A 22240-nucleotide genomic window follows, 5' to 3' on the forward strand; every position below is an offset into this window, starting at 1 on the left:
AAAGCCCAATTATTTTCTCAGGAATTGTTCTGGTAAGCAAAGACTGAAAGTTAAATAATAAAAGCCACAGTTGGCTATGCATATATTTTTATTAATGTCAGATTGTAAGCTTTTAAATATGACCATAAAGCATTTCAGGCTATGATGATGGAAGGCTGTACTTTCAAAAAGTTTCTGCAGGTCCTTAAAATCCAATAATCTGAATTTAGACCTTAAAATGTATATAATAGGATTTTGACATGTCTTAAAAATTGTATTATTAAGATAATTTTACTTTTTTAAAGTTGCTTTTACTTCAGTCCCAATTTTAAGAGCTTTTTTGGGGAAAAAATGTAATGATGATGCTGTAAGAACTACAAAACAAAACCAACAACATTAACTCTGCAGCTCCTGTGCAATCAAGACGTAGTTGAGCCGTTTCAAACCTGTTGCCTTAAGTCAGTTTTTGTTTGTGGGCCCCAAAACACACCGATCACAACTAGATGAACATACACACTTTGCTTGTTAGCTATTACTTACCAATGTGTTCTTGCAAAGTTGTGTTTTGATTTTGAATGAAATAGAATAAATGTGGCCACTGTAATCTCAACCTGGCAAGCTAGCTAGGAAGTAATTAATGTATTATTAATTTTAGCTGAAACATGTTTCATAAGAACAAGCTTGGTTTCTTGGTCACACATGGCTGCACTCTGAGTTATTAAAGCAAGCAACTTAACACCACGTAAAAAAAAGTGTGAGGAGCAGCATCAAATAAAACAATCATTTCAAGTCCACAGAAATAATAAATTTAACTTTAAGGTTAAGGATGTTTTTATTTTCATAAACCACATATACAATTTTTAGATACTATCTCAAAATGATGAGAAACTTTGTCAGTTTAAAAACACATATTTATACATGCAAACATTTCTGTCTGTATTTTGCACGCTTCTTTTCTTGTGCTCATCTGCAGTGCACTTGCTCTGTCTGCTGCGATTCTGCATCACATTTAAATACAATACCAAAAATCTGCACTCAAGTACAAGTACTGTTATGTTACTAAAATATTACTCAATTACAAGTAAAGTACTGGCGTTAGAAAAATACTTAGTATAAAGTATAAAGCGTTCTTCTAAAAAACTACTCAAGAGTATTGGTTACTTTTTAATCGATGTTTAATGCAGTATTAGTAGCAGCATTCAATTAAAGGGGCTTCTGTTTCTCCAAATCCTCAGCTCATGGTTGTGACTGGATAGCCTTATTAACTATAAAAATGCAGTTGAGAGGTTTGGATATTATCCAAATAGTACTCAGTGCTCAATTATGATTTTAAAAGTAACTAAGTAGATTACTTGAGGTAATGCATACACCCTGTTTAAATAGCCTGGTTTTTCCAGTGTCTCATACCAGGCTCTAAATCTAACCCACCCCTTGGTTATGTTCACCCCCCCATAATGGTTGTGGCCGAAAACAACCACACAGAGCCCTGCAAAAGAGCCTAAACCCTTCAGATTTTTTTTCTTGAATTAATGTGAAATAGCTCTTAAAGTTTCAAGCTTCAAAAGGGTAATTTGTTGATACTTGCAGAAACCCTGTTTTATATGGTAAACACTTGAACAGCAGCGCAGTTGAACTGCAAAAGGTGGGAGAGGGAGAAAATGTGCTGATCCGGTGTGTTGATGTCGGTGCGTGTTCAGGAAAGACAAAAAGAGCAGGCGTTGGTCATAGCAGCATTGAAAGGTGCTGGTATATTTAACATTGGCGTTACAAAAAACATTTCAAACAAAGTGATGCTGTGTCATCGATTCCAAACAAAGAGACATGAAAATCAATAAAACGGCATGCTCCAACTTAAGACAAGTGACATTCCCAAAAGAGGTCATTATTTTTTTTCATCAATGGATTCTTTTAATAACATTTTATAAGCAATAACATATTCCATTTTATAGAAAATAAACATCTCTAGGAAATACTATACACAATTATATTAGTACATCACATCTTACATTTAAACAGCATCAAATACTTATGTACACCATTAAATAATGAGCTTCATAAAAGAGAAAGTTTGGTGTGGCGTTTTTTTTGCACTTTCTTTTATGCTCTAATACTTAAATATGTCTCCTTTTGATATGACCAGTACCTTGACTGACGCCCTGTACACTGCAGGGCGGTGTTACATAGCATGGAAGAGTGAAAGAGGCTACATTTGAGATACACAAACAGACGGGTGTGTGATGAAATCTGAGTTGCATGTTTGTCTTTCTGCGCTGCTGTGGTAGGTGAAGTAATCATACATCATGGCGATGTTTAACAGTAATACTTCTGAACTGTATATAGATATGAAGTGAGATGACCTGACCTTATCTGCAACCTGTCATGTGACGATGATGAAGATGGCGGCATCACTGTACATATTGAATGTGCACACAGTTGAAATGGAGTAACACTCTTAAACAGAGTTATCTTTTTTTTTTCTTTTTTTCATTTTTCTTTTTTAATTTTCGGAATAACACAAAGCCTGACATATACCAAGGGTGACGCAATGATGTTGTATAGTCATAATGCACATCAAAATACATCTCCGAAGATAAGAGCATTATATTAAAATACTGCGTCCATTTTTTTCTTAACTCTTCAATATCAGAATATTTAGAACCTGTAAAGCACATCATCATGTACAGTTTCCTTTTTTGTTTCATCTTGTTTTAAACACAAACGCACACATTGAGATAGTACATCCAGTGGTTGGCTGCTGTTTTTTTGATGCATGACATCTTGAATCGGAGATGAACATCTTCACTCGCACAGACACGTTGAGCACAAACACCCCGATGATCAGGCCCACATGGAATCTGCGCTGCAGAATTCCCACATTTCCACAGATTTTTCCATAGATTTTAAACAAGTAGAGATGCTGCCTGTAAAACTGTGCCCAATGCATAAACCACCTTAAGTTTCAAACTTAAAGCTACTACAAGGAGTTTTAGCTGGTTGTGAAACTGTCTCAATTTAATACTGATGCCTCATAATGACCTACATAAGCAAAAAAAAAAAAAACATCAGTGAAATCGGATATTTCTATACAGTTATTCTTAATGCCTGCCACCGGGTCCGATTCTCCTTGAAATCTGTTGAAACAACCCCGTGTTTACATCTTCACAGGGAAAGTTACAGTGAACAGTATGTCAGCCAGTTAAAAAGAAGCAAAAGGAGATTTTTATTTCAATATGTGTATTTTTGTGTTGTTATCACTGTGGAAATGCTACTGAATCAAGCCACAGGGGCGTCTGAAATCAACAAAACATGAAAGTTCCTCGTAGCAGCTTTAACTTTGTCCCCTAAGCAAAATATTTCCCTCAGCTAAGGGATTCACTTAGGAGTATAGGTTGTCTTCTTACGTAAGTGCTTAGACTAAGGGCTGTCCGTACATCTATAGCTATAACTATAAAAATATTGATCAAAAATCATTCTCACTCCATCTAACTCACATCCACTTGAATTAGAAAGATTTTTAAAACAATATTTTGTTTTCTAGCCTGTACTAGCAAGCTTCTCCAGAATAGACAACAAAGAGAAAAAAAAGTAAGCAGCCATAACAAGCTGTACACAAGCAAAAGATGTGGCAAGAATTAACTGATAAAAGGAAAGGAGGTAGACAAACATTGACAAACACTGGTGAGTTTCAATAAAAGCTAATGGGAATTTATAAGACAGAGTTGTGCTAACATTTGGCTAGCTAGCTACAAAGCTGTTAGTGCTAACGGCAAATCTACTGTCTAACAAGTTGTGCAGCGCTCATAGTGAAAAATGCATTCTAGTATCCTGTCCTCCTCTTTCATTACCATAAATTCAACCTTTGTATTGTGTTTCGTGAATTATTTAATTTTTAATGGACTATTATGGGTCTGTTTAAAATTTCGGAGGGAAATGGTCACTAAAGGCCTTCTAGCAACACATAAAAGACCACTTAAGTAGCTAAGAGCAAATACTTACAGATTAGAGGGTTTTCCCTTAGGGTAATTTTATGTAACTCATTTTGCCTAAAGCATCCTTAGATGAAAATTTCAGGGAAACCTTAGGATTAGTGGTTTTATGCAACCGGGCACAGCATATTATGATGACCATTACCAGTTATTTATTCATATGTTTGTTTGTATATGTGTTGAAGTGGTAATAGGTGGGAGATGAATGATTAATGGTTACACAAATTAACTTTTGCTTTCTCTGCTCCACAATGAACCTTCCATTTTAGTGTAAAAGGTTCTACTAAAATCCTCTAAATATTTCTTTCAGCCCTGCTTGAGGTAATTTTCGGTTGTTTTGACGTAATGTGTGTCATTATTTTTTCTCAGAAACTACTTTGTTATCTTAAATGAATATAGTCTATCATATTACAAGCAAAAAAGAAAACATATGCAGGCAAAATTCATTCTGGATCACCCCTGAAAACTGTAAGAAAAAAAAAGAGAAAGAAAATCTGCAGATTCCGTCTGGGCCTGCTGATGATGTGGCTGTAGAATGACAAGTCTATGATTATTACACACTCACACACAGACACGCACTCACGCACGCGCATACACTCTTCTTGGCCCACAGACAAGGTGGCCAGAGGGATGCTCCTGTCCAATCAGTGTCCGCCAGGTGTCTGAATATGATAGCAACCCATCCGAAGGCAGAACACACACACATTCCTCGCTCTGCATTTCAAACAGCCCCCCTGTGCGCTGGGCCCGAGGCACACAGTCTCTAAAGCGCAGTCTATCCTCCTGTTAAACAGTGCCGCTGCCTTCCAGTCAGGGGCTCAGTGGAGAAAACACATTTCCAGGCCGGGTTAAGGGAGCAGCTATTCTCTGCGGAGCCGTTCTCCAGGGTTCGTATTGCTCCTAGCTCCACCTAAGATCAGCCTTTCACTCTCCGCCGGCCCCACCGGCCGATGTGCCTGTCCGTCATCAGTCATCACCTTGTTTTTTAGGTATAGGTGGCTGTTAGGACAGCATTTCTGTTTGCCCTGCTGGACAGGTGATGCTTGACTGGCTGAGAGGTGGTGTTGGTGGTGGAGGTGGTGTACCGGAATATCTTACAGGTCCTGTAGAAAAAGGGAAGAGAAACTGACATAAATACAAACACACAGAGAGGAAGAGACGTATAAGCGGCTGTTCCAGATGTTTTGAGGCCTTCCCCTGTGACTGCACTCACAACATGGCTTCATATTTAAAGGACCAGTGTGCAGGATTTAGGGGCATCTGGCAGTGAGCTTGCAAATTGCAAACTGAGCACGTGGGAGAACCTATGGTGGTTGGGAAAATTGTGCAAGGCCGTATCTAGAGCCAGCGTTTGGTTTGTCTATTCTGGGCTACTGTAGAAACATGGCCATGCCACAAAGGTCAACATCACCACCGTACTCGACCGGACTAGACTGGCCTGTGAACAGATACATGTAAATGGGGCAGCTGTGTTTTTTCTGGATAAAAAGCACTACAGTGTTACCAGTTTCAATGAGTGTTATATTCAAGGGTTTATGATCTGTATGGCGATGAAAAAAAGTTTTTTCTTAACTTACTCTAGTAGATAATGGACTAGAGCCTGACTGATATTATTCACCTGATATTGGCCTGATATATTGATACTGCTTATTGATACTCTTGTTGATTTAAACAGAATATTATATCCCCTTTCTACCATATACTGCCAATAAATCTCCCTAAATCTTACACACTAGACCTTTAACACACATCACATTTCCTAAAACTTATTAACCTTCATGTTGTGTTGGTCTGTGTTTCTTCCGGTGGAGGTGCCTCTTTTGCTTTGCGGTGTGGGTCACTTGGTGCTCACATGTACTGTATGTGCTGTGCATGCGTTTGTGCAGACATGAAAGCGGTCTGGCTGCAGTGTGCAGAAGTGGGGAGATGGATGCAGCTGGCCAGTGAACCAGCTCCACTGTGAAAGACACAGCAGGAACGCCCACTAATTGCGCTGCCGTGGTGCTGGTGGTGAAGCGCTTTCTCTCCCCTTATCCTCCTCTGCAGCCCCCCAGTATCTGTCCTTCACTCTCTCCGTCTTTCCCTCTGAACTGGCCCGGACTCAGACGAGCAGCTTCACTCTCTGTCTCTTATCGCTCCCTCTTTCTCTTTGAAGATACCCTCCCTCCTTCAATCCCTCTCTTTTTGTTTACCTCCCTGGAGTAACTCATTCTTTTGCACCTTCAGTCTCGCACGTTTTCTCTCTGTTTCTCCATCACCAAGTGTCTCTCCCTCTGCTGCCCTTCTTTCCTCTTTCTGTCACTTTCATTCTGTCTCTCTCTGATGTAACTGCCCCCATTCGTCTTTTGTTCCCGCTCAGCCACAGCACAACACAGTTTTTCTTCACCCTGCCTCTCTGCCCGTCCCTCTCCGGCTCGCCGTACGTGTGTGAGCTTACAGGTAGCCTGTTAATGAACCCGTGTGTGTCCCTCAGTTCTGGAGAGTCCACCGCTGGAGGCAGCATGTGTGTGCGATTTCGTCGATATGTGTGTTCCATCACTCTGACACCAACAGGCGGAGGGAGAATTTCAGAGAGGGGACCCATGGGTGGGGTGTTTGTGTGTTTGTGTGTGTGCGTGTACATATGTGTCTGCTCTTCCCTTTGATTAGGCTGTTCAGCGTAAATTGGCACGGCACAGACCCACACACACACACACACACACACACACACAGACCTTCAGATCCCTCAGCTGATGACAGCTCTGCCTCAGCCCACTAACAACAATCTCTCTCTGTCTCTCTCTCTGTTTCTCATACTCTATTTCTGCCGCTCAGACGTGGGAGTCGAGGTGAAGAGAGGCGGGGAGTGGAAGAGAAGATGAGAGAGAAAGAAAGAGGGAGAAAGGGATGAGGAGGGATGAAGGCAGGACGACTGAAAATGGAAAGAGAAAGAGAGCTTGCAGGAGATGAGAGGTGAACGGAGTGAGAGCTGGAACAGCAGGGAGCCGCAGAAGCAAAACAAGGGGAATGGGGGAAAAATAACGAGAGAAAGCGGGAGAAAGGGTGGAGAGAAGCATGTGGGGAGGATAGCAGGCAGTGATGCTGGGTGGGGTGTTTTGATCAACAGCCAGCTTTTCATCCCTGTCAGTCTGCTCAGAGGAGAACAGGAAAAGAAGAGGAGGGGAGGAGGGAGGGATGCAGAGAGGGGAGGGAGGGAGGGAGGGAGGCTACTGCCACTGCTGCCTCAATGCACCGCTGCTCCCTGCTGAATGTCAGCATCTCTCCCTCTCTACTCCCCTCCTCCCCCCTCCCTCTGCATTTGACCTTCCTCTCTGTGCTGCAGTGCAAACACGCCGCCACCAGGTGGCGTCTGTCTTGCAGGAAAGTTGTGGTGTGGACTCTTCATATTAACACAATAACAGTGACCCGACATAATTGCAGCGGTCTGCAGTCATAACAGCGGCTGATGAGTGACAGTTATACAGAAAGGGCACATAACTGAGTGTTTACACAGCTGCTGGGGGTTGATATGGGTTTAGCTTGCCAAGGTCATTGGGAACGTATTGATTTGGTAACAAAATATCAGCTCAAGATGAGATCCTGGTTGTCTTCATGAAGCACACACTGGCCTCATGGAGTAGAGATGGTACCTGATACCAGTGCTGCACACTGAACACCCCTCATCTTTTCTCCTTTGATTCTTTCTCTGTTTTACAAGAGCTGACAATTGTGTTTTCTGTTCTGCGCCATATCATCTATCCAGCCATGGTGCTGCTGCTGCTTGTGACAACAATGTGTGAACTCAATTTTTTCTGTGACGAGGAGGGGAGGGATGAAGGGTGGAGCGGAGCAGAGCGGGGTGGGGTGTGGGGGACGAAAAGATAGGATAGGAAGGGAGGGGAGGGGAGGAGAGGAAAAAATCGAAATGCACAGTGGGTCTTAGAGCAGAGAGGTTATAAGCGTTCTAATGTGAATGTGTCTGAGATGTCGTTACCCTAGGAGATGGTTCTTCAACAAAGGGGTCCTTGGAATTACTGCAGAGGGGCCACCAAATTATTATTTGATAAGTTTTGATAAGTTGTTTTTTCCCCAAAAAAATTAGAAATAAAAAATATGTTGAACAAATTAGGGGTGCCATCATTTCAATATTAAATCAAAAATCGATTGAAATCGTGACCTTAAAATTGAAGGTCAAATTGAATCATGGATTTGAAGAACTGTAACACTGCTACTAAAAATACACATTGACATGAATCAGACATAGAATTATCCAAGATAAATCATCCTATTCATGAAAAACAAACAAACGCCACACCTTTAATTTACACAACATCAACAAAATGCTGCCCATGAATCCTTGTACAATCATGTGATCTAGCTCAGTGGTTCTCAAATGGCAAGTCAAGGTGTGCCGTGTAATTTGTAATTTCCCATATAAGTACTTTGCATACACTCGTTTTCCAACACAGAAGCAGATTCTATACCCTAAAAAAATCCTTTAAAAACCCTCTGTCAAAATGAACCCCAGTTTTTGCCATTCACACACCAAATGGTAGAAATTATTGAGTGTCACACATCAAAGGCTCAGAGCGATTGATACCTTTTTCCCACCTGCACTCCTAGAACACTGCACCTGATTAGCAGGTTTTGTTGCCGTTGTTGGTTAGGTTGGTCATGGGGGCTATTTTGCATTGATATGAATAGATGTGTGTCTTGAGATTAAGGCTTGTCCTTTGGTGTGTCTTGGGCACAAAAAGTTTTAAAATCTCTGATCTAGCTTACCCACTAAATAACTGTGCAGCACCTATCCATAACGGCGAACGAGTTAGCTACTTATTACTGAAACATATTCGATGATCAGGTGTATCATTATCTCAAGTGTTCTGACACTTTTGTGAGCCACAGTAGATCATTTTGTAACTTCAGCAGCAAGAGACTCTGACAAAACCTCCGCCTCAGAAACCACCAGTGAAAGTGCAGAGGGTGAGGCTGACACACATTAGCCATCCTACAACTGCTGCTGACTGAGCAGCTATGGGTAAGAGCAAACGAAGGAAAAGACATGAAACTATTCAATGCAATGTATGTAGTGGGCGGCCCCTGCTCCATCTCTCTGTCAGCTAAGGGGTCCATGGGCGAAAAACATCTAAGACTGCAGGAGAAGCTAGAGGGCACTACCTTTGTTCCAAAAATCCTCTTCCTCTAACCATATGTTCACATAACCAGTGACACGGCTACAAAATGGCCAGATGTGACCAACTACATTGTTAGTGTGCGCTCAGAAAAGTCCAACTCAACTTTGATTTGTATCGTGTCAAGCGTCTGGCTTCATGCCGCTGGCTTCCCCTTAAAAATTGTAAGCTGATGCTTTGTTGCCGGTAGTCTGGTGTTAATTTAATGAGGAGAGAAGCTTCTTAATCCATTATTTTTGGGGATGCAGACCTGATGTATTGTATTTTTGAGTGAGAGGCTATTTACTGAACATTTGCTGGCTCCAAAATAATTGCCACCATGTCAAAGTATGAGCAGAAATTGCTACATCAGCCCCCAGCCTCAGAAGACAGAAGAACAGAGTGAATAAAAAGTTTATTTTTCATCACATTGTGTGTGGCGGGTTCTCTGCTGGACTGGTTTCTTAACTAGTGCCGGACTAACATTTCAAGCTCAATGATGGATAAATACCAGCTGTAACTCTACCAGATGTAACTTTTGCGATTGTTTATGTTGTTTTAGTGTTTATAGGTTATCCTGTTGAATTTGTGTAACTATTTATGTAACACTAATTTAGATAGACATCTCCTGAAGGTAACAATATAGCTACATGTACTAAAGACATGACAGAAGAGAGACCAAGATTTTCTTTGGTTGACTAAAGCCCTAATTCACTAGAAAGCTTTAATTGTCTTACCTCATGTTTAGGACATTTGATGGAGAAGTCATCCTCGTGGAATGTGCAGCCTATAGGCAAAGAAAAGGAATAAGAATAAGCAAGAATGTCGCAGATAGGCAACAATCCCTATAACCCCCCCTCGGAAAAGTCAGATAAATGACAAAGAGGTGGGGTTAAAATGAAAAATGAGCAAGAAAGATCCAAAGTGAAAGAAGGAGAGAGCAACGGAGGAAAGAGGGAGGCTGAGTGGATGAGTTGCGATGCAGGCAGGCAGGCAGTCAGATATGGCTGGTGCACTCAGCAGGATTAAAAAGGGCCCCGCTCTGCTCCCTGTGCTGGCGAGGCAGACGTGGCGGGCCTTCTAATCCTCGCACTGTACTTTCTTGGCATGAGGTAATGTAAGGGGAAGCCATACAACACATATGCTGACACACAGACACTCACTTATTGTCAACAACGATGGAACAGGCATACAAGCATTGAAGGGAACGTGCATAGGCAAAGTTGCTGGAAGATGCACATAGAGAAACATTTAAGCATTCTGGCAGGAAGACACACACATACATGCACATTCAGTCCCCAGATGGCAGAAAAATGGACAGAGCCACAGGGGTTGTGGTCAATAATGCACATATACACACACCCTCCCCCCTCTATCTCTTCCCCCTCTCCCTCTTGCACACTCCAGGGTCCCACTTTCCACTCATCATCCCCTTTATTCAAAGCTCCCTCCCTTTTTCCCTCCCTCCTTTCTCTCTTTTGCTCTCCCCTAGCACTCTCAGACATCTCTCCTCGCACTCAATAATCTGACTTCTTGATGCATTTTACCCACATCCACTTTCCCTCCCCTCTTCTTTCATTTCTCTGCTTTTTTTTTTACTCCTACCTGCCTTATTTGTTCCCCTCCCCATTGCCCTCTAAACCCACGTTCAGTTTTCCATTCCCAATTTCCCTCCTCATTTCTCCTCCCTTTCCCCGGCTTTTCTTCCCTTTTCATCCCTTGTTGCTCTCTTCCTCTCTCGCTGTGGTCTCTTACCTATCTCTTTGGCGCAGACATAGTGGTATTTATGAGTGCAGCCTCTCCAACAGCAGCTGAGGGACGCCCCCACAATCTGGCACTTGTAGCAGCTCTGGGGTTAGTCAGACAGACGGACATATGGACCCAGACCAATGAAGAAACAAACAAATTGACCGACAGAGGCACAAAGGCATAGGGAGAAGAAAAAGAGGAAGAAAAGTCGAAAGTTAACTGCTATTACTTAAAGAAGCTGCAGTGATTCTGAAAGTGACTGTACATAGTATCAATCAGTGTTGATAATTGATACCATACCGTTTGGGCTGAGGTGTTGGCTGCCTCCTTCAGTCCGTATAGCCTCCCCGCGACCATAATTACCCCCTTGGTCCATATGGCACAGTTTTCATGCGCCCAGTGCTCCTTAGCCTCTGCCTCCGCTTGTAGCCTTTGGAACATGCTGTCGCTGCCCTCTTGGCTACTTGAAGCCCCCGTTCTGATGGCTTGGAGTTGCCTCATCCTCCTGAACCTCTCTCGGAGAGTTAATCTTCGTGGACCACCCTCCTGACACGTTCTTTCTGTTCTCTCTGCCCGTCGGTGGCGCCAATGATGGTGCCTGCTACTACTGCCCTCTTGAGTGGATGCCTCTGTATTTCCCTCCTTTCCTGTGCTGCCCTCGCCCTCTTTCTCCGAGGAGTTGCCTGGGTCCTCACTGCTGCTGCTACTGTTGTTGTCACTGGTCTTCTCTGATTCTTCCCTGAGGGATTCAGTGTGCCTCATTGTCAAAATCTTCCGTGGAACACCATCCTCTGTGTAGTAGGGTCCACACAAATCTCCTAGATCTCTGTAATTTGCTGGCTTTCCACACAGGCTACACATAAGACACCTGTTGATTAGGTTTTTATTTACCAAGGGTCCCTGCATCATGGCAGCAGTGTGCGGCACTATCTTTGCAACTGTGAAAGGATTTCTCATTCGAAGTATGCCCTTTTTTCTGCGTCTCTGAAATACCACTGCATCTTCAGGCTTGTTGACTATGGCACACCAAGAGGAAAAGTCTCTGGAGTTGTTAATCCGTACATAAGGACAGAAAGACTGTTTAGAGTTTTGATGGACTGTTCTGCGCCTGATTCTTTTCACAGAAATGGTCTCAGGCTGTTTTTCTGATATTGTCACTACAGGACCCACAATACACGTCTTTTCTTTTCCCTTCTCTTCTTCTTCCCTTCTTTCCATTTCTTCTTTTTCTCTCTCCTCTTTTTCAGCCTGTTCACATCCTGCAGCCCTTACTACCGCCTCGATAACCTCGATAGCGTCTTTCATCCCAGGTTTTGGCCCAGGCTTTTTATGGACCTTCACTGGCTTGCCAGGAATCTGCTCTAATGAGGCTTTACCTCGTTTCCTCTTGGTTGGATTTGCTGATGGTTTTCTGCCTCTCCTAGGTTTCTGGATGGGTTTTGTGCTGGTAACCTGGGGGGCTTCTGTGATCTCATCTGGGCTGACTGGTGGAGGTACTGTGGACTCTGTGGACTCTGTGGGGGTTAATTTCTCTTCTACCCTCTCCTCTTGTTGTTGTTGTTGTTGTTGTTGCAGTTGTTGTTGCTGTTGTTGTTGTTCTGCTGTTTCAATATTTGTCTCCTCAACTATCTCTTTTGTTTCTTCTACAGGGGCCTGGCCTTTTCTCTTCTTCCTCCTCTGCTTTAGGTGCATCTCATGGTTGTTTTTAATGGCCCTCTGCTTGGCGAGCCTTGGTGTTGTAACTATTAGGCTCCCTGCTTCCATGGCTACTACTGAGGCATCTGTACTCTCCACCATGGCCCATCTCTTCCTTTTAGTTCTAGCAGACTTGGTGGCAGCAGAAGATACAGCTGAGGCCTGTTGTGTCACCTTTCCTGGAGCCCTGGTTTCTACTGGGACCTCCGTTGAGCTCAAAACCTTGTCAACTCCACTGTCCTGCTGTTGTTTGACGTTTTCTTGTCTTGTTTCCTCCTTATTTACAACCTCTTCTTCCAACCCTTGTCGTACCTCCTCTGGTGTTGATACCTCTTGATTCACCTCATTCTTTCCTCTTTCTTGTGTCATCTCTTCTTTTCTCTGTTGTTTCACTCCTTCTTGTCTCGACTCTATACATTTCACTTCTCCCTCAATCATCTCAGTGCTATTTATGAGTATAGAGGCTTCACCTTCCTTTAAGACGTGTTGTGACAAAGCCTTGGTGGTCACATCATCAGTTACATTGCTGTCTATCTGGGGAATTGGGAGGTGTTTCTTCGAGCTAGGAGATGTAATTTTCTGCACCATGGCCTCATATTTCTGTCCTCTGCCTTTGCGTGGCGGGAGCACTTTTGTTTTAGTCGGACATTGAGGAGGCACCACAGGTACATCACTAGTGATTTCAGTTTCACTGATGTTGGGAGGAGTATCTTTAGATGGGGGGATCACCACAGAGGTTTTCTTGGGTGGCCCTCGCTTTCTTTTGGGGCCCCGGACACCCTTCTCTTTAGGTGTAGACACAACTTGTTCCAGCACGGGGGGTTGTGGTGCTGGTAAAGGTTTTGGTTTGGGCTTTGGACCCCTCTTTTTCTTTACTGGGGTTGTAGGAGGTTCTGGGCTTGGTTTCCGTTTTAATGGAAGTGATGATTTTTCTTCAGATTGTTCAGTTGGGACTGGTGAGGCAACTGCAGGTGGGTTTGCTGGAACATCTGTGTTTTTGACTGCATTAGGAATGGGAGTTGCCATTTTCTCCACATTTTTTTCCACAGTTACAGACTCCTCTCCATTTGGAGAAACTTCACTGGCTTTACTTTCTGCTGGTGTCTGGAATTTAATATCTTCCTCTATGATTTTTTCTTTTTCTTTTGACTGTTTGTCTTGCGAGGGCTTTCTAGATCTCAAGACCATATTCTTAACCTCCTTCTCTGGTGCCTTTGCCTCATTGTTTGCTTGTTTTTCTTCCTGGTTGATTGGTTTCACATCCTGGTTTTCTTGTGATAGTGTTGTTCTTAGACTCTTCCTGCCCCTGATTTGCATTCCTGTCATAGACTGAATGATTTCTTCTTGTTGTTGTAGCACCTTTGCTTTTTTAGGGCGACCGACTGGTGCCTTGACGGGTGCAGCCTCAGTGGGGGGCAAAACATCCGTGGGCTTGGGTCCAGGTTTAGGTCCTGGTTTTGGACCTGGTTTTAGAGCTGGTTTTGGACCAGGTTTTGGTCCAGGTTTTGATGCAGGTTTTGGCCCTGGTTTTGAACCTGGTTTGGGTCCTGGTTTACGCTTCACAGGAGTCTCAATTTTCGGTGGCAGCTCTGGTTCATTTGGCACAGGTTTTGGTCCTGGCTTTGGTCCCGGTTTAGGTCCAGGTTTTGGCCCAGGCTTTGGTCCAGGCTTTAAACCAGGCTTAGGGCCTGGTTTTGGGCCTGGTTTTGCACCTGGTTTTGGGCCTGGTTTTGGTCCAGGTTTTGGCCCTGGTTTTGGTCCAGGCCTCGAACCTGGTTTTGGGCCTGGTTTTCTTTTCACGTGTGGTTCAACTTTGGGTGGCAAGTCTGGTGCATTGAATGAACGAGTACACATTCTCGAACGAAAACCTTCACTTAGAATTTTGGGAGTCTGGCTCACAATAGATTCTTGATGAGCTAGGTCCGTTTGATCTGAGAATAGCACAGTTTTGCTAGGGGGCATGCAGGGTTTCTGTGTTGGTGAGGGAGCCGCTTCCTCTTCCTTTTCCCCCTCACGCTCCAAGCTTAGCTGTCGCCGGATTCCCACACCTGAATGCATGATTCTTCTTCTGCCCCTGGCATGCTTACGTCCAAATGCCCTTGGCTGAGCAGATGGGGCCACAGGCTCTGGCTTGGCCAAGGGGGTCACAGCACTGGCGCAGCTGATGCCCGGCTCCATGTCCTCATCACCTTTTTTTGGAGAGGGTGGAGTGTCTGCCCAGGAGGGGGCTGAGGGAAGTATCGACTTCCCTGGCAGCTGAGGAGAGTCCGGCTCCAGCACTTTAGCGTCACTGTGATCAATATGATCTCTGGCCGGAGCTGGAGGTGTTGCCTTATCATTGAGAGCTGAGAAGACTGGCATAGCAGACTGGGGCTGAGGAGCAGTGTCACCAATGGCCGATTCCCTCTCAGAAGCATCTGCTGCTGCTGTTGTTGCTGCTGCTGCGTTTTGATGGGCAGGTGCCCCTGCAGACTCATTGTCAGTATGGAGCTCAGTGCTCTGACTCTCTGTCCTGCTGCAGAGTTCTACGGGAGGCTTCTCTGGCTCATCACTATTATTCATGTGCTCCTCAGTCGATGACTGACTCACTTTCTCCCCCTCTTCCTCCCCTAGCTCTTCCCTAACCTCTGCTGACAGAGGAGGGGAGAGAGACTGTTGCTCTTGTTTCTGTATTTCATCTTCTTCCTCTTCATCAGCCTCCTCCCCTTCCCCCTCCTCTTCATCTTCCTCATCTCTGCTCTCTCTCTTGTCTGAGTTGCTCTCGTCCAAGGCCTCAACTTGGGGGGTTGGAGAGGTGTTCTCCGAGCTGTCCTCCTTCTCTGTGGAATATTGATCCTGTTCAAGGTCACCCCTAGAAATGAAAGGCAATGTTTTCGCAGAGCTCTCAGATGCAGTTGGAGACTCAGATTTGAAAGCCTCTGATTTCATCTCTTGGCTAAAATGTTCTTTGTGACTGGAGTCAGAAAGAGCAGCTGGGGACTGTTCAACTGAGTCTGCTGTATCAGGGTCATATTTGCTCTGGACCTCTTGGTACACTGTCTCCTTATAGCAATAGCTTTTTTCAGTCACCTCTTTGTCAATGTTGCTATAGAGAGTTGGGCATTTCTCTTCTTCTGACCATTTCTCCAGATTCTCTGTAGATTTAGTTGTGTTTGAATCTCTGTTATGGTCAGGGTTTTGTTCTGTTGTCACCTCCTCTTTGTCAGTGGATTTCTCTGTCCAGGCAGATTCTTCAAAGTTTTCTTTGACAGGCTCATTGATATGCTGTATATCTGAAGGAGACTCCCTTTCTTGTTTCAAAGGACTTGGGATTGTAATGCTTGTAGGAGACCTCTCATCTCCAATGCTCTTCACTGGAGTACTCATGCCATCTCCTCCCTGCCCTGACTGACATCTAGTAGGGTCAGGGGTAAGGTTGTGCAGACCTGAGTCCCCAGACCTCGTGGACATGTCATCTGGAGATGTCATGGAGCATGAAGACACAGTATCCAGACTGAGTTGTGTGTTATTGGGAGCCTGTGCAGGACTTCTACCCTGGCCACAGTAGTAGTAGCCCCTCTCCAGATGTTCATCGCTACTGCTGGAGTAGCCTCCCTCATGGAGCTCCATGGGCATTGGTTGGTGTTGTGGGGTAGAGTAAGGGTCCTGCATGGGGCCTCCACTAACACTACCACCACTACCATCTGGATATGGGGGACTTTTGTACTCCTCACCCTTTTTGGAGGATGCTACACTTCCAGCACTGCTGTTGCTCCCTCCACTGTTGCGCTTATTACCTTTCTTATTGGCCACCAGGGCCTCTGAAAGCAGCAACTGCTGGACATTATTAGAGATGTTCTCTACCTGAGAGGTGAGGGCATTCAGGCTCCACAAGCTGGGGTTTGACAACAGCTTCTCTGAGAAGCGTTCTTTCATGGTGGGGACCTGTGGTGTTGTGGTATAGCTGTGAGGGGCTCCATGTGGCACATTGGGTGAGGGGTGTGAACGTGGGGGCATCAACATGGTGTTGGTACTGGCTTGCTCCTGCATACCAGCTGAAGAGGATGAGGAAGAGGAGGCTGCTCCGGGGGTCATGGGAGGTTGACCATACTGGAATGACTCTGGATTGGTCATCAGTGGTGAAGGGGTGGAGCTGTACGAGGGGGAGCGCCCTACAGAGCGTGCAGGGGAGTGGCTTGAGGAGGGGCTACATGTCTGATAATACTGTTCTGGTGACCTGACAGACAGCTCTGAGAGACAGTAGTTTTGTTGGGGTTGGCTGTAGTGTTGGTATTTAGGGTGGGATTCCTGGGGGTTGGTCATGGCCTGTAAAGGGGGCTGTTGCTCATAACCTCTGGAGGGAGGCTGCTGGTAGCCGTAACTGTTCTGGGTTGACCTGTAACCCCCTTGCTTCAAATTGCTGTGGCTGCTCATTTGTCTGCCATATTGGGAATTGGGAGGCATATTGTAACCTTTATAACAGTGGGGCATAGGGCTGCACTTTTCCATGTATGGCGAAGGAGAGGGTGAGTGCTGGGGGTAGTGCAGGTGACTCTGGGGGTACATGAGAGGGGATGGGGCAGGGTTAGGAGGGTGGGGTTGGTGGTGGGGGCTGGTATAGGCAGGAGTGGAGGGCTGATGGCACTGAGTTTGGGAGTGGCCCAGCATGTTCTGGTCCATGTACTGGGACGAGCCAGGTGCAGGGGTACCACTAGCCTCCATACGTCCCACCATCTCCTGATCATACTGTGCTAACTGGGCTGGGTCCTCCCATTTCTGCTGGAGGTGGCCTTCGCTCATATACTGGGCTGAGTAATTCCCAGGGCCCATGTGGTTGCCATAGCCCCCAGGACCCTGTAGGTGCTGACCAGGTGGGGGAACTTTGCTTCCTCTGAAGGATTTCTTTGCCTGTGAGGGTGCTGAGCCTCCATTTCCACTCCCATTCCCTCCACCGTTGCCTAGGTAACCAGGGTAGGCTTGCTGGCTGAAACAGTCCTTAGGTCCTCCTCCAGTTCCTGGTCCTCCAGCTGGAGGCATGCTTGTGGGGTTTGCCAGGGAATGAGCCTCATAGCCTGACCTGGCGTGCCCCGGGCCTGGGCCTGGGCCTGGATGTGGGCCAGGGCCTGGGTGCGGGTGCTGGGGGTGGGGATGATGTGGGTGTTGCCGGTAGGTCTCCAGGCGGGATAATTCATGGGGCTCCTGCTGGTAACAGGGTTGGTTGCTGTGGTAACCACCGCTGCGCTCACGGAAGGACTGCATAACTCTCTCCGTCTGTAGCCAGAGCAGGGAGGGGGAGGTGAGGTGAGATGGGAAAGGGGGGAAGGGGGGTTAGGGGTTCTGAAGGCAGGGAGAGAGGGGGGGGGGAGCAGAAAAAAAGAGAGAAATTATGATGGTTAGTGCAGTTGAGCCTGGGGTTTATCCATTCTGCATTTTCTCCTCTCATATTCGATGCCTAATTCTATCTTAACATTCCCCTGGTGTCAAAGCAAAAGTCTCCCATCTTTGAGAACCACTGAGGCTGATATTTTTGACACAACATTCAAATGCACACGTGTAGTATTATGTAGATTTTTAACTCCCAAAGACAAATACATTCAATTCAATGGCATAATTTGATTTTACAACAATAACTAGATCTTATATTATGCACACTAATACTAACACTAATACTAATTTTTTCTCTTGTTCAGATTTGAAGAAATTGTGTGTGTGTGTGTGTGTGTGTGTGTGTGTGTGTGTGTGTGTGTGTGTGCGTGTGTGCGTGCGTGTGTGCATGCATTCTTGTGCTGGTGTGTATAAAATGGTCCGTCAATGGTGCAGGCTCTAGGATCTGTTTCATCCTCTCAAGATGGAGGGGCAGACGTGATGTGGTCTTGGGTACAGTGATTGACATGTCTCAGGGACAAAGGAGAAAGAAAGAGGGGTGTGTGGAAATCTAAATACTTATCTATAGATGTATTCATAGCCATAACAATTGTGCCTCTGTGTGTGTGAGAGAGAATATGTGGGGGTGCATGATTGAGGCCAGGCAAATATTTAAAAAATAAAATATCGATCCCATGTTGAAGGAGCAATATTTAACAACTGCATGTCTAAAATTGAGTACAGTGGTCCAAATAGTGAGTTGGAGCCAAAGATGATATTTTAAACAGGCTGAAATCATATTTAATATACAGTCTATGGTTGAAATCAATTGTTTCTCCTGCCTCCTCCTCCCAGACTTGAGGAAGCTCAGGCAAGCTGCAGGAGAGCAATTTAGTAATTTGACAATAACAAGTGACGACGAGTCCAACACTCTAAGTTGATCAGCTGTCTGTCAATTGTCAGTCAACTGTCAATTGTCTGTTGATGTAAATCTAAGCTCGTTATCCTTAAAACAAAAGCCCACTACTCCAAAAATACACACTCTGGAGTTGGAGTTCAGTGATTGCCCACCTTACTGCCTGCCAGACTCCATTAACATATTGCTCAATATAATTAACCGTTTTAAACATCTACTCCTTATTAAAGATTATTAATGACTTATTACAACTCATAAACAGACGCTCAGTCATTCAGCAAACATTCAGCATTAATTTGAACTCTAATTAATGTGAAACTGACACACAATAACACAAGTTACCGACCTGAATAGAAATTTCAAAGGATGCTGCTGTTGTAGTGTTGTTGTCAGAGAAGCAAGCATTTATATTTAGCTGATTAAGTTTCCTTAATCTCTGATGACATATCATGGTAATTTTTCTTATTTACTACAGCAAATATGACAGATTTCTCCTTTAATAACACACAGATGATACTATTGTGTAAATAATCCAGAATATGCATATACTGCACGCTCTTAAACCATTTCTGTTTCCTTCTGTTCTCGGTTTGTCTCCTGTCTCCAACATGCACCACTCACACACCTTTTCACTATCCATTAAGTGTAAATTAACTTTTTTATATGCTTTTGCATGGTTACCTCCCTACATTCATTACATTTTGCAATAATATTGTTATTGTGAATTCTTTGGGACACAGTAATCACATAGTGAACATCTGATATGGGGACAACCCTTGTCTGGCTCTGAGTCTGAACCGAACACACTTACAGAGCCACTGTGGCTATTTTAGCTTTCCAGCTGATTTTGTCTGATGCATTATTCATAATTGTTTTGGATCAAATATGATCCCCAGACTTAGCCCCTTTTTTCTAACCACGCCATGATATTACAATTTATTACCTAAACAAACAAAGTAAAGCGATATATTTTCTAGTTTGTCTTTGATGCAGTGTTTCATAAAAGGTTCACTGAGCCCTCCTTTTCTTTTGCGCTCTCCTCCCTATCTTTTCCTGCACAGATGCAAACTCCAATTTCCTCCAAGGGGAAGTGGGAAGTGTTAAAGTGTGTGTTTGCTTGCATGCTTTGAGTACACCAGTAGGGGTGTCATAGAGTGTGTTTGTGTGCTTTATGTTGTTTGTTCCAGTGTGTGAGTGCACGTGGCAATGTTTGTCTGTAATCTTTTGCCTGCCTATGCATGTGTGTGTGTGTGTGTGTGTGTGTGTGTGTGTGTGTGTGTGTGTGTGTGTGTGTGTGCTTGTGCATTCATACAAAAGAGAAAGGAAGAGAGGAGGGGTGGAGAGCGCTCCTGCTCTATAAAAGGAACAGAGTCACCTGGAGACAGAGCACTGAGCTTGTGTGCGTGTTTGTGTGTGTGTTTGTGTGTTGGTGTGTTTGTTTGTGTGTATGTGTGTGTGTGTGTGCATGTGTGTGTGTGTCAGCCAGTTCCAGCACAATATCCCGGCATTCAACCCGCCCCAGGGACAGTGGTGCATCCCACCAGACGCACAGTAGCATTATTCATCTCTGAAACACACAGTTTGTGTGTGTTTGTGTGTGTGTGTGTTTGTGTGTGTGTGTGCGAGGAGGCAATGCAGTGTGTGAATATTGCGTGCATTCATTCTGGCTTGTGCATGCCTGAATGTGAGTTTTTGAGTGAGTGTTTGTCTGTTTCTGTTTATGTATGCAGGTCCACAGCTTTTGGCAGTCCCTTAAATATACACACAAACACAAACACACACAATCATAGACAAACAAACACACACACACAGACACAGACACACACACACACATACACACACCTATAGATTCCCCTGGAGATTCTCTGTCCTCCCTCCTACCTTCCTATCTCCCCTGCCTGCAGCCTACTTCACCCTTAGAAATAAAGGTTCCAAAAGGGTTCATCCTGAGGGGCAGAGGTTCTACCTGTCTGCCATCTTCTAGAGAAGATGCGTCTTTGAAAGACTTAAGGTTCCATGAAGAACCCTTTTCATCAAAAGAACACTTTGTCAAAGGTTCTGTGTATCATACAAGGCTTCTGCATTACACCTTTATCAGATGTTTCTAGGTATAACTCTTTATGCTGGGTTCTTGGTAGAACTCTCTCAAAGGGTTACAAAAGGAATCTTTATCAAAAGGTTCTACCAGGAACCAAAAAGGGTTCTGCTATGGGGACAAGCTAAAAAACTCTTTGTGGTTCTAGTTAGCACTTTAACTTGTAAGAGCGTAGAGCTTCACCCGTGGTGCTGTGTGTGTGTGTGTGTGTGTGTGTGTGTGTGAGGATTCTTGTTTACACAATGACCTAAATAAGATGCTTATAGGGGACAAGGGGTGGGATTCTGCCAGACCAAGCCTGCCGAGCGCAGCAGAGAGGATGGACTGAGGCACACATCTTGGTTGCCATGTGTCTGTCTGTGCATGTGTGTGTTTCTGTCACATCTGCTCTTCTCCACAACAGCCTATTATGAAGAATAATTAATTGGATTTTTCACTGTTTGTGCGTCTCTCACTAAAAACAGCGCAAACAAACCAAAGAAACCCTCTCCCCAATCAATTTACTCCACTCCTCCTCCTGTCTTTTTTCTCTCAAACACGCGAACGGCGTCTACATTCCAATCACGTCTCCTCTCCACCTCCCTGCTGCACCTCCTCCTTCCACTTATATCCTCCACAGAGAGAGCCTTGGAGTTGTGGAGCTGGCCGACTGCTGTATTTGTGGATGCACCGCGTCATGTCGCGCTGCTCCCTGCCTTAGTGGGGGTCAAAGAGGACAGAGAATGAAGGATACATGCTGAGATTGCCGAAACCCTGTTGATGCGTCTATCTGTTTATTAGGTAGCGCTTGCATTGATTTTGCTGCTGCTTGAGTGCAGACGAGGAAGGATGAAGAAGATACAAACACACATTGCCAACTGTCAGTCACTCACATTGGTTGTCATTGTTTTCCCTCTTTTGTTTTTAATGCTTTCTCCTCTTTCTACTTTCTTTCATTCTTTCTTATCCCTCTACATTGATTGTTTGCTTCTGTTGGTCACATTTTATTTTACAGTTCACTAATAAGACATTACAAGCAGAGCTTTTCATCAAATAAGAAAAAAATAGAAATAATAAGTTATTTATTAGACACTATTAGACCCTTTGTTAGACCCTTACTTTATTGCATGATTATTTGGGACACATTACAACAGAACTGCACTGTAAACTAAAGTGAAATCACATATCATATAGATGGGAAACTAGCACATGCGATTCCACTTTAGTTTACAGTACAGTTCTTTTGTAATGTGTCCCTCTAAGACAGTCAGGTCCAATAATGACATAAAGGTTCTAATAGTGTCTAATAAAGAACATATTTTTAGATTTTGCGCACCATGTCTGGCTT

General features: G+C 44.4%; 1 protein-coding gene across 1 annotated transcript in view; it reads right to left on the reverse strand.

The window, feature by feature from the left end:
* Nucleotides 1–1697: 1697 nt before the first annotated feature.
* rai1 (retinoic acid induced 1) overlaps nucleotides 1698–22240 on the reverse strand; it is a 77938-nt gene continuing 57395 nt past the window's right edge. Inside the window, exons 2-5 of the mRNA XM_084744153.1 lie at nucleotides 11165–17875; nucleotides 10871–10964; nucleotides 9853–9902; nucleotides 1698–5068 (exon numbers count right to left, since the gene is read on the reverse strand). Coding sequence (XP_084600279.1) covers nucleotides 5060–5068; nucleotides 9853–9902; nucleotides 10871–10964; nucleotides 11165–17797 — 6786 coding nt within the window. The 5' untranslated portion in view covers nucleotides 17798–17875 and the 3' untranslated portion in view covers nucleotides 1698–5059. The remainder of the gene's footprint in view (nucleotides 5069–9852; nucleotides 9903–10870; nucleotides 10965–11164; nucleotides 17876–22240) is intronic.

Source organism: Lutjanus erythropterus, chromosome 19 (genome assembly GCF_056507025.1).
Source record: "Lutjanus erythropterus isolate fLutEry1 chromosome 19, fLutEry1.hap2, whole genome shotgun sequence".
NCBI lineage: Eukaryota > Metazoa > Chordata > Actinopteri > Lutjaniformes > Lutjanidae > Lutjanus > Lutjanus erythropterus.